Here is a 12,291-nt window from a genome sequence, read left to right as displayed (position 1 = left end):
GCAGTTATTAATGCAGTCTAACGCAGTTATTAGAGAGAGAGCGAAAGAGAGAGAGAGGGAGAGAGATTATGTGTGTGTCAATACTTGCGTCTGTGCGTCTCTCAGCAGGATTCAGCAGCAGCGTCTACTAATAGCGAATCTTTAAGTTTAACTGCTTCAAGAACCTCGCTACTGAGAAATGTCATGTAGCTTTTCAGCTGCGAAACTATTTTACCGATAAATTCGCAGAGCAGCGCTGATGACAAGTTTCTGTCCGCGTCTCCATGTGTGTGCGCGAGTGCGTGTCTATGTGTGTGCGTGTGTGAGCGAGAACGGGAGAAAGAAAGCGTGATTTCCGTACATAAAAGGTTGAAGACATGGAAATAGTTTGTCATTTTTACCCTATTGTTTGTTATATTTATTTGCTCAATGTCTTCTGGGATTTTTGGTTCTTTTACTGTTGTAGATATCCCATAACAAAAATATTATATATCTCTTCATTGTGTTTGGGCCCCCACTGGACGAGCAAGCATAGGCACGTGCCTAGAATGCCTATGGGTAAATCCGGCCCTGCGTATGACTTTATATGAAATCTTTGAAATCTATCCTAACTTTTCGTACTTTACCTTCTGCTGGAGAACAGATGTGAAAACGTTCCGACAAAACCTTATAAGCTGCTTCAGTCGCTTCTTCCTTTGAAGAGCATCTATCGGACTCAACTTCTTGATTGAGATCCACAGTCACTTTACCAAAGAAAGTGATTCCTGAAATATCAAAAATATTTCTTTTAATCACATTTCTTTGTTTATTAAATCTTTGATAAAGCATTTTTGTCAGTAGTTTTCCTCTGCTGTTTTTATGTATCCTTATCATTTTAAACTACTTGTTCTGCCTGCTTTTTTTCCAGGCTCTTTGTAATTTAAATATGTCCTGTGCACATTTTGAAATCAAAATAAATTAATTGAGCAATTAAAAATATATATATTTTTTTTTTAACTAGCACTCCCTACTGGTGTCTCCTGCAAAAGCAGTTTCTTATAGCACTGCAATAGCAATTTCTTCCTACATGCTCCATTACCTGGACATTCACTCCTGGGCTTTTTCCTCTGTGAGGCTGGAGAGCTGGAGTCTGGAGGGTCCGGCTGCACAGGAACAGGAACACGGACTGACTCTTGGCAAGATGGAAATGATGAGATGATTTCAGACTCTGAGTGATCTTTCACTTCCGCCTGACTGATGGATACTGTAGAAGTAATCAGGTCCGAGCTGATGGGCTCTTCACTGGCCTCTGCTTTATTATCTGTGTCGTAAACAGGATTTTTGAGACCCAGCGTCTCTAGACACTCCTTCAGAACACCTTTGAAGTTCTTCTCAGTATCTGATATTGGAGCACAGTTGAGGATCCCTGACAGATGCTGCAGAGCGACTTTAGCTGCCTGTTGCTCTGCCTGTTTCTTCTTGGTGGAGCCATCTAAGAAATGTAAGAAATGCAAACTAAATGTCAGCAAACAATAGTTTGGAAATCGACACAAAAGGTTTGTGAGAGGAAGATAAATGATGTTTAACAAATGACTAAGAGTAGAAGTGCAGTTACCTTTGTCATAAAAAGTGAAAAGCCCAATGAGTTTGAGCTTGCAGATGGTTGTGTTGGCATCAAAATCTTCCATTGGTTTTGGGAGGCCATTTGTGTTGAAATATTCCATCGTCACTGACTTGTAAGTCTGACCTGTTGCAGTGAGAAAGAAAACCAGGTTTAGTGGGCTAAAAAAATCATTTTAATCTTAAAATCCTAAATACTTCACAGACTATGTGTCCAAAAAACATAGTACTTTTTGGACATGTTTTAAACTGGTTAAAATATTGTGAAAATGGGTCAACCTTAAACCTCTTTTAACCTTAAATATTTTTTCCCCGAGAAATACAAAATGTCAAATTGAAAATAGAAGTAATACGTTAATTGATGAAAATATCTTATTTGAGTCCTGATGTGTTATGAAAGGCAACAAACTAATTTTCAGATGTATTTTAAAGGGCATTCTTGCCGATTAAAGGGTTAAAACTGCACATTCATTGCACAAACCTGAAATGGCTTTATTTCCAACAACATTATATGCAAACATATTTGTATGTATTTCACTGTAATACATAAATGCATACATAAAGCTCTTATGCATAAAGATTTAAACTAAATATTATTTGATTTGTACTTTACCTTCTAATGGAGCACTGATGCGAAAACTTTCCCATAAAACCTTATAAGATGCTTCAGTCGCTTCTTCCTTTGAAGAGCATCTATCAGACTCAACTTCTCGATTGAGATCCACAGTCACTTTACCAAAGAAAGTGATTCCTGAGGTGTCAAAATAAAAAATTACATACTGTATCATACATTGATCTTAGTGTGCCATAATTCAATTCTACAATTTCTTAGTCATATTTCACCTGAGGAAGATGAAGTGGAGGCATCAGGCTGTATGACTGAGCTTGATAGTTCATCTGTGCTTTCTTCCTGTAATTTTAGTTGCTCGAGGGCAATGTATGCAACCTCCTGATGCGCTGCCTTTTTGTCGTTAAATACCCTTCTGCCAATGAAACTTTGCCCATTCACCGTCACTTTACCTCTGTAACCTTTACAGAGGATGTGAACTTTATATGATTAACTGTTGAATCTAACCTGAATTCAAGAATTGTATCCACTTTTCCTGTATGTCTAAACAAATACATGTTTTATTTGTTTTCTAAAGAACTATCATGCAATTAACATTAATTGGATGGATGATGAATTTGTTACCCTGGGATTCTTGATCCTCTGTAAAAACAGGAAATGTATCCTCTGGCCATTTCTTTGCCTGACAATATTCATAAAGATGATTCTTGTATCTAAGCAGGTTGCCAGGAATAACTGGATCTGTGGATGGAGAAACACTGGAATGAGACAATCTGAATACAGTTGCAGACTCAAAATGACTCAAGGTGAGTTAAACTTGTGTAATTTTGCTTAATAATTTGTTCTGTGTTAAAAGCATGACAAAAGGCTACTTAAGTGTACTTAAAAGGTTAGTTCACCCAAAAATGTCTGATTCTGTCATTAATTACTCACCCTCATGTCGTTCCAAACCCGTAAGACCTTCGTTCATCTTTGAACGAAGAAATAAAGTCGTTATTTTTGTTTTCTTTGCACACAAAAGGTATTCTCGTAGCTTCAAAAAATTAAGGTTGAACCACTGATGTCACATGGCCTATTTTAACATGTCCTCACTACCTTTCTGGGCCTTGAAGGTGGTATTTACGTTGCTGTCTATGCAGGGTCAGAAAGCTCTCGGATTTCATCAAAAATATCTTAATTTGTGTTCCGAAGATGAACGAAAGTCTTACAGGTTTGGAACGACATGAGGGTGAGTAATTAATGACAGAATTTTCATTTTTGGGTGAACTATGCCTTTAAAGACAGTACACTTTCATGATTGTTTCACAACTTTTAAAAACTAAATTTTGTAAAAATTTAATAAAATTAAAAGGTTTATTTTAAAGTATATTTTATATATTATATATATATATATATATATTATATTTTTTTAAATCATTGTTTTAATTGCCGTAAAGAAGTACACTTATTTTGAGGTACTGACTTATTTGAGTTCATTACAACTTTATAACATTACAACATTGCAACTTCATTGTTACGAATATGTAATTACAAATTTATTTCAATATATGGCAAACAAGTTAAATACTAATTGCATTTAATACAAGTTAACTAAAATAAATTTCCATGTGTCTGAAAACATTACATTCAGTTCACACTTAAGTATATTCTTTTAAAGTATATTGCAATTATATAGTACTGTTTTTAAAAGTATAATAAAGTGTACTTCTTTCTCACAATGGATCGACCTCCTCTTAATCATAATTTAAAAGTTTTTCAATTTGTAATTTTCATGGGATATTATGTGTCACTAAACTTTCTATGTGAGTTCGCTTTTGGCCCATAGAACACATTAGAAGCATCATGTAGAAACTAAATATTGCTAAATGATTAAATCAAACATAAAAACTAATGGTATTATATTCTTCTCAGTTCTTCATACCATGTGTCACTTTCTCCAGTTGGTCCACTCTGCCTGTCAGGTTGCTGATCTGCTCCTCATGTTGATCTACTTTTGCCTGCATCTCTTTCAGTTTGTTGACTTCAGGGCCCAGGTTCTCCAGGAGATCTTTGTTTTGGTCCAGGAAGTCCAGGAGACTCATGTCTCCCTTAACATAAAGTCATGTTTAAGAACAAACATGATGCAGTTCACACTTAACTGTTTAACAGTTTAGTGTTGATCTACTGTACTTACTTTGACATTTTCATCTTGGTTCCCCTCAAAGCGTGAGAAAAAGTCTTCAATCCTGTCTTTAATGGCTTGCTGCTCACGGTCCAGAACTTTCTGGAAGTCTTTCATGGTCTGGAGATCTTTCAGTTGGCCATCTACCTCACACGGGGCTTGATTGAAATTCTTGTCCAAGGTGTTATGAAACTATACAGAAAATTGAAAAACTTTCCAGTAAGTACTGAATTTAATAATAAATAATACAATTATATTGAAGAGCAACATTATCCTAATCGCTATTGATAATAATAAAAAATAATAATAACTTCCATAATAACCAGGTCTTACAATTATTAATAATAATAATAGTAATTTTCCATCCACCTGTGTTATCTTCTTTTCCAAGTCTTTCATTTCTGGGACATGAGGTTGGAGCTTCTCAGCCAACTGCAGGACTGTTTTGTGATGATTTTTCATGTCCTCATTGCTGACTTTGAAGTCAGGCGAATGCATCAATTTGTTCCGTACAGTTATTACCTGAATTGTTGAAAAAAAAGTGTGAAATGTGTTATCCAGCACAACATGAGAGCTACAGTATTTGACTATCCATACCGATACGGTGGTCACGTACTATAGCACGAAGCTTTTGAGAAGTTTTATCACAAATATAGAGGTTCTGAATGATGTAATCCAATGAAAAATTGGATTTTCAGAATACTTACGTTAATCACAGATTGTCCTGGGATGCTCTTGAAATGTTTACAGGAACTCATTAAGTTCAGGATGGCAGCAATATCAAACTGGTCAAACTTGCGATGTTCTTTGTGCCCACGTGGCATATGTGCCTGTCATAAATATGTGAAACATGCAGTTAACAAAGTAAAAAATGTAATGCACATAGATTTTTGATCGCTGACATTTCTAAATATAAGCCTCCCCATATGCAACAAGACATTTTAACAGACAGCACTCAGAGGCAACACTCTATTAATGCAGTAGTTATTAATTATGAAAGCAACTTACTTTGGCAACTTCCCACTTATCTGTGGGCCATAGAAGTGGCCGGCAGTTCTCCCAGTGTATACTATTACCCTTCCCATTATGATTGGCAATGATTTCATTCTTCCAGTGTTCACACAACTGGCAGACAGGCTGCGGGGAAGAAGCAAAACACAGTTTGAGAGACATGTACAGACACTCCCAGAAACTTTGATTTTAACTGACAGTCTTTTACATTTTTTGGTGTACTGCCATATTTCCATTTGTGTTGATACTCTTTTTATTTAATATGGCAATGGCATTACTATTATTCTAAATTTGTTGTGTTAAGTAGGAATAATAGCATTCAGTAGGCCTATATAGAAATGTAGCATAAATATATTCTGTCTGTATGACAGACAGACAGGCAGACAGATAGATTACACTGTATTTCTACATTGTCTAAATTTATACATTTTATACAGTAGCCTACTACGTTGGGATCATTTAAAAAGTGATTTTTAATGAAGGCTATTCCTGTTGTTTACTTTGACTTTACATTTGTGCCTAATTTACCTTATTTACCATAATTTACCTTATTCGCAAATTTGCACGATCGCGTACAGGTCTGTCTATGGAGATGAGATTTGTTTTGAAGAGAGTTGTGATAAGTTTCGGTTTCCTTTTCTATGAAGTCCCGAATGCGGTTCCTCAGTATGTAAAGACTCTCCGTTGTTTTCAGCCAGTTTTTGTAGTTTTCATCACTGAAGCGACAGTAAGACTGTGTGCTGCTCATGATCGCTAAATAAAACCGCAGGGATCGATCACTCTTTTGTTACAGTAGCGCTGCGGTGCGATGTGCCCGACTGTCGTCAGCAGGTCAGCTGACTCCTGAAGTTGCCAGATAATCGAAAAATCAACATCGCGCATTAATAAAGCAAAAGCAAATAATAACGTCTTTGTTGATATTCTTCAGTATCATGGTAACCGTAGTTAATAAAGTAAAATGGAATCTCCTTAATATTAGTATTATAAATGTCGCCTTAAAACGATCTTGTAAACACTTCCTCATTGTTTATGTTTGCTGCTTTAAAAATATGTCGTCCCAGATCCAGAATTTATCTTAAAATCTAAAAATATTCAATAGGAATATTCATTATTACGTTTATTATTATATACAGAGAGTGGAACAAATAAGGAGCATTAAAATGTATTAATTAATTTATTTATTTATTTATGCATTCATTCAAAAGTTAGTGTAAGCCTACTTGTTTACAGTTGTGTCAGTGAAGAGACCGCAAATGAAATATGAGACGTGATATTTGAATAAACAAGAAAAAATTAAGGTAAATATCACTTGCAATAATTTAAGGTAAAATATAATTTAAAAATGGAGCAACAGTTCATAAATAGATTAACATAAAAGAGCTGTTAATCAATATCGCCATCTAGTGGAGATCAGAATCAGAATGAGCCAGAAAGAATTGTCGTGGTGACCAAAGTACAGAAATACAAGAAAATAAATAACATATCGGTCAAAAAATGTAATATATATATATATATATATATATTACACAAGACAAAAAGTCTTAAAGTGTTATTTTAGGACAATTCAAGCATGAATATGTACAAGAGAGTGTAATCTTGGTTTGCATGTGTCTTGGATTGCTATAGTTCTCATCTTGTCTCAGTTTGTGTTGAACATGCAGTGCAGTAGCAGAGTTTAACAGGAGGCCAGGTGTCCCCTGGCAGGGCTCCGCTTTCAAACAAGATCCTCCATCTGTCTCTTTTTTTGCCTCTCTGTTCTTCATTTGTTCATTGGTAGAGAAGAACAAGGTGAACTCTGTCCCTGATGCTGATAAGACTGGACAATTATTAATCAGGCATTATAAATAAAAGTATAGCTGTGAAAAGTTTTTTTTAAATAACAATAATCTTAAATTGTTTGATTCTCCATTTGGTGAGGTTTTAATTTCTGGGCTCCAAAAGTTTTTGGTTCTATGGGTTAAAGTGATAGCTCTTTATCTCGCCTTCTTATTAATTACACTGAAATTACTGGTTTATTGCAAAGTGAAGTTTTTTTGCTCTGTAATAACGGTGTATAATGTGCTGAATCTCCATGGAAAACTGAAGGCATCATTATCTCATGAGAAAAGATGGTCTAAACATACAGCAGCCACACAGATATGCCAATTGTGTGATCACTGTTATCCTCCAAATAGAATATAACTGGTGGTTTCAATTAGTGGTAAAAAATGTTAAAATTATAGTTTATAGTCTGGACTGAGGAAAGCCAGACTTTCACCTTATAAAACATCTCAGGTTGGCTCAACTTCCAGGATCTGGTTCTGGGGTTTATTTATTTATAAAAATGGTTAAAAATTCTAAAGAATACAAAAACAGCCCATACTAGTATAGATAGATACTAGAACAGATTCTGTAGTTGTTAAATTATATATATATATATATATATATATATATAATTTTTAGTTTTTTACATATATTTTGGAACCAATTTTTAAAATAAATAATCAAAAAATGCATTGAACGAAAATGCATTATTGTGTGTGTGTGTGTGTGTGTGTGTTTAGCATATCAAAGCATATCAAATATATCAGTATATCAAATATATATTCTAATCAGTATTGATATGAGATAGAAGTGTGTGCATAAATTCTGCAAACTATAAAAAAAGTTTTAATATTTTTATGGTAATAAAGTCTGAAAACCAATTAAAATACAACATATTAAAAACCAATAAGTACATTTAAAAAAGAAATTTTAAAATATATAAAATTACAAAATTATAAGTGGTATCCTTCCACTACAAAATATATAGTCCCTTATCAAACGTTGCAATGTAACAGCAATGTAGCTGCGCAGTGATACAATGAACAGGTGTTTCTCGTCATACCTAATACTATATTATGGATTTTAAGCTGTATATTTACCATTCAGAAGCTTCAATAGAAATTATCCGCTTTATGAAACAGCAGCATAGTTATCCTATCTTTAAAACAGAGCGTCAAAATACTGTAATCTCCTTCTATCAATGACGGCGCTGTGCTCCACCCTCTACCTCAGAGGCCCCGCCCATCCCGTGCGCATCCCGTCCGCATTCTGCAGGAGGCACGGGAAAAAAGGGATAGACCATTCCGAGAAACTAGAGGGGTTTAGTGGTTACGGATCACTGTTTTAATTCGCATTAACTCACGTTTAGACAATACAGCAGAGTTTTGTGATTTCAAATTTAGTATTTTGTAACTAAATAACAACAAAAGAGTATGTTTGTACAGAAAAGCTAACACCTGGCCCGACCGAATTTTTTTCTACCCTTTCTCAAACTGCGCCTTGAACTCTACCGTCCTGCTGCCATGTTGGATTGAAGGATCGTTATTGCTTTAGGAGTTCGGAATGAAAGTTTATATCATGCAGTCTGTCAAAAGTGAACGAATTAAAGAATAAATAAGCCACAGGAGTTAACGAGTCGCACCTGCATCGCCCGCGCATTGAGGACAACACTAAATCGGCTCTACATGTATGCGGAATTCCTTACGGGATGAACGGAGCGCAGGCCATGTTGATCTGTGATTGCACATAAAATAATCTAACACGAGACAAACGCTCAAGTTCATCCGCCTCATCCGTCAACATGAGCGGCCACCCGCCCCATAGGAGGGTGGCAAACGTGGGCTCTCTGCTTCTGACCCCGCAGGAGAACGAGTGTCTGTTCAACTACCTGGGCAGGAAATGCATCGTAAGTTGCGTTTACTCTTACGGCCGATCTGTAGTCCTTTAACCGCAAGTTCACATGCAAACCACCCTGCTTTTCCAATATCCAGTGATGCGATGCAAACGAACGGCGGTAACTTCTGGCAAGGACAGTTGTGTTTTAACGCGTTTGTGATGTCCATCAGGACGCACTGGGAACATCCTCCTCACTGTCAAAGCAAATGATACTTCTGTTATTGAAGTTAGATGTTGTAGTGTAAGCTATTCGTATGATTGTGAGTTGGTAATTATATATTCCATGTGATTTCCGAGTAAATTGCAGTAGGCCTTCTGCTTGAGTGAAGGCTGGGTCGACAAAACCTAGTGAGCTGCCTACGAAGACAGCATCATAAGTGCATTCTGAGTCAGCTAAATGATGCACGTGCCGATGATGCCCAAATATGCTGTCTATGTTGGCAGCTCACTATAGTCTTAGCCTTTGGGTCACAGCTAATGTCTCAGATGACCTGCAAACTCTACCAAATGTCAGTAATCTATATCTATCTATCTACGTTTGCACATCTATCCTTCTAGCTATCAATATGTGAAGCTATCACTGTCTATCTACGTGTCTTTCTATCTGTTATTCTGTCTGTCTGTCAATCTATCTACCTCTCTTTCTGTATGTATTTCTATCTGCTATTCTCTCTGTCTGTCACTGCCTTTAGTTGGCACAAAATATAGTAAGACTGTTGTGTCTGTGTTCAGTCTCAAGTAGGCTAGCTATCCATTTCTTCTCAGTGTTAATAAGTTTAATTATTTTTTTAATTTCTGGAAGCATCAAATTTGCGTTGAAAGGAAACTTTCAGTTAGCTGTCCCTGCTAAATTGAAACAACAACTACATCCCTGATTACATGATTATATCTAATTTTGCTTTAAATTGTCAAAAGTGAAGATATTTGCTTTTTACACAAGTTATCTATGTCTTGTCTGCCCTACTTGAGGGCCCATAGTTATAATATTTGGACACTTGCAAATGTTTGAATGTCTTTATTTGAAAAATATAAATCCAAATAACATTTATTAAGTTATTTCATAAAGTAATGCAGTATAATACACTTTTGGATCACAGCATTTTACAGAGAGAAGTTTTAAGAGTGATAAAACAGTACATACATTAATCAACATAAAGGGATAGTTCACCCAAAAATTGAAAATTAGGCCTACCCCATGATTTACTCACCCTCAAGCCATCCTAGGTGTATATGACTTTCTTCTTTCAGACAAATACAATCATAGTTATATAAAAAAAATGTCCTGGCTCTTCCAAGCTTTATAATGGGAGTGAATGGCTGTTGAGATTTTGAAGTCCAATAAAGTGCATAAATCCATAATAAAAAGTGTCCCACATGGCTCCGGGGGTTAATAAAGGCCTCCTGAGGCAAAGTGATGCGTCTGTGTAAGAAAAATATCCATATTTAAAACTTTATAAAACTCTTGCTTCAGCTAACTGTCGTATGCTCGTTCACGAGAGAGTGGCATTTTAAGTACGCCACTCTCTCGTGTATGTTCTGGTTATCAAATGTTAGTGGAACATGTTCATAGTTAATGTGATGAACTACACCTCTGATAGGTCACCTTTGTGAAGGTGAAAACACCTTAACACCAGTTAGTTTAAAACAATCTGACAAAAGTGTTCACAGTTTTGTTTGCAGATGCCACTTTTTTTAATGTGTTATAACTGATTTCCAAATAATTAAATATCTATAAGTGTCCAAATACCTTTTGGGGCCACTGTATGTTTTGAGTGAAGAAATGTACCCTGTTGTTCTTGTTAGAAATTTCCTGTCTCTAGCCTTATAAGGAAGCATTTGTTAGAAGTGTTTCCTTATTTTTCCAAAATTCCTCTTGCAGCACATTCAGGTGACGAGTTACACTTTAAGCACATCATGTATTTGGTTATTAATAGATTTTTGATACATCAACAAGATGTTTTTTGATAGTAATTTACTTGGATTGTTCAAAAAAGGCCAGTTTAAAAAAATTTTAGACTTCAAAGACTTGAAGTTGGGTTAAAATTGTCGATTGTAGAAATGGATAAGGGAAGGAATAAGATTGGCAAAGAAACAACTAGTGTTTGTATTATGTATTTCGGATGAAATCTGATTCACAAATATGGCATTCTTTCCCATCAGACCTACTTAAGTTGCTCGTCCATGTCTAGGTGAAAGCGACATGGACGAGAGCAGTGTCAGTCCAGGAACGGCAGCCAAGAGCCGGGCCATAAAGTGGGCTTTCACTGGGAATGACTAAATATGAAACACGTTGTTTGGGGCCAAGATCCAGCAGTCTTGGGTTCATTCATCACTGTGTCCCGAACCGGCACCGAAAACTGAAGGCAGAGCGTGGACCGAGTTCAATCGCACAATAGTGAGAGAGATGGAGAGAAGGGAAAAGATAGGGGTTGCGGGTGGGTTGTGCATGATCAGCAGTCTTTGAGGACAGGAAGTGAACTGATCTGCCTCCTTTCCATGGAGATTTCAGCTTTAATGAATAGAGCTGCTGAGCCAGTACTGATCCAGAATCGGGTTTCCAAACAAACCTCACCAAAGTCTGACACAAAGTCATGATCCCTGTGAAAGTGGGGGAAATGTATGTCTTTAATGCGCAATTAATGTCTTTAATCTTGGCAAAGACTTTTGCAGACAGGAATGCCGTACGGATGCAGTTAACTAGGAAAAGCCATGGCAAATGTCCATCAGTCGCCTCTTTTGGATGTTGCGTTTAGGGTTGGGTACCGAACTCGGTACTTTTAAGGGTACCGACCGAATTGCGTCGGTACTACCGAGTACCGATTCACATTAAATCAATCGGTGCCAAATTTCGGTACCTGAGAACGCATCTGCGCGCATACGCTACAGAGAGAGAAAGAGAAAACCTGCAACGTGAGGTCACCCCTGCAACTCGTTCAAACAACCCACAGGGCAAGCCGAAATGTTGTGAAGTGTGCTTACGTTTCTAGGGCCATATGGTTTCTGCGAAAACGCGGAGTCCATTCATAAAAACGTAATTTACTCTATAACGCGGAATGCCACGGAATTCGTCAATTTTGGACGAATAAATGAAAAGTAGCCACTGTGACTTAATTCGAATCACGATATGAACTAGTGTCTGTGAATATTAAAATGCAAATAGACTGTTTAAATATGAATCCTGCATGTTCCGCTTGCCTCTGTATGAATGAATGGCGGAGACGCGGTTTTGTTTACTACACAAATACTGAAGCACGCGTGACGCTCGCGGTGATTT

At 36.6% G+C, this 12,291-nt stretch overlaps 2 protein-coding genes across 3 annotated transcripts in view; one reads left to right on the top strand and one right to left on the bottom strand.

Moving 5' to 3' along the window:
• The window catches only part of LOC107752303 (uncharacterized), a 12,149-nt gene extending 6,003 nt beyond the window's left edge, over nt 1–6,146 (bottom strand). Inside the window, exons 1-12 of one of the 2 annotated variants that reach the window (XM_016568242.1) lie at nt 5,866–6,146; nt 5,316–5,444; nt 5,015–5,137; nt 4,677–4,829; nt 4,321–4,499; nt 4,068–4,231; nt 2,771–2,887; nt 2,422–2,607; nt 2,192–2,329; nt 1,574–1,705; nt 1,058–1,450; nt 606–743 (exon numbers count right to left, since the gene is read on the bottom strand). In XM_016568242.1, coding sequence (XP_016423728.1) covers nt 606–743; nt 1,058–1,450; nt 1,574–1,705; nt 2,192–2,329; nt 2,422–2,607; nt 2,771–2,887; nt 4,068–4,231; nt 4,321–4,499; nt 4,677–4,829; nt 5,015–5,137; nt 5,316–5,444; nt 5,866–6,066 — 2,053 coding nt within the window. In that variant the 5' untranslated portion in view covers nt 6,067–6,146. The remainder of the gene's footprint in view (nt 1–605; nt 744–1,057; nt 1,451–1,573; nt 1,706–2,191; nt 2,330–2,421; nt 2,608–2,770; nt 2,888–4,067; nt 4,232–4,320; nt 4,500–4,676; nt 4,830–5,014; nt 5,138–5,315; nt 5,445–5,865) is intronic. The other variant, XM_016568241.1, reaches the window with a different exon arrangement.
• Nucleotides 6,147–8,630: 2,484 nt separating this feature from the next.
• Nucleotides 8,631–12,291, top strand: part of LOC107752346 (neural Wiskott-Aldrich syndrome protein-like) — a 28,916-nt gene continuing 25,255 nt past the window's right edge. Inside the window, exon 1 of the mRNA XM_016568297.1 lies at nt 8,631–9,027. Coding sequence (XP_016423783.1) covers nt 8,923–9,027 — 105 coding nt within the window. The 5' untranslated portion in view covers nt 8,631–8,922. The remainder of the gene's footprint in view (nt 9,028–12,291) is intronic.

Source organism: Sinocyclocheilus rhinocerous, unplaced genomic scaffold (assembly GCF_001515625.1).
Source record: "Sinocyclocheilus rhinocerous isolate Xijiao unplaced genomic scaffold, SAMN03320098_v1.1 scaffold861, whole genome shotgun sequence".
NCBI classification, from domain to species: Eukaryota; Metazoa; Chordata; class Actinopteri; order Cypriniformes; family Cyprinidae; genus Sinocyclocheilus; species Sinocyclocheilus rhinocerous.
This window is presented reverse-complemented; position numbering and strand designations above follow the sequence as displayed.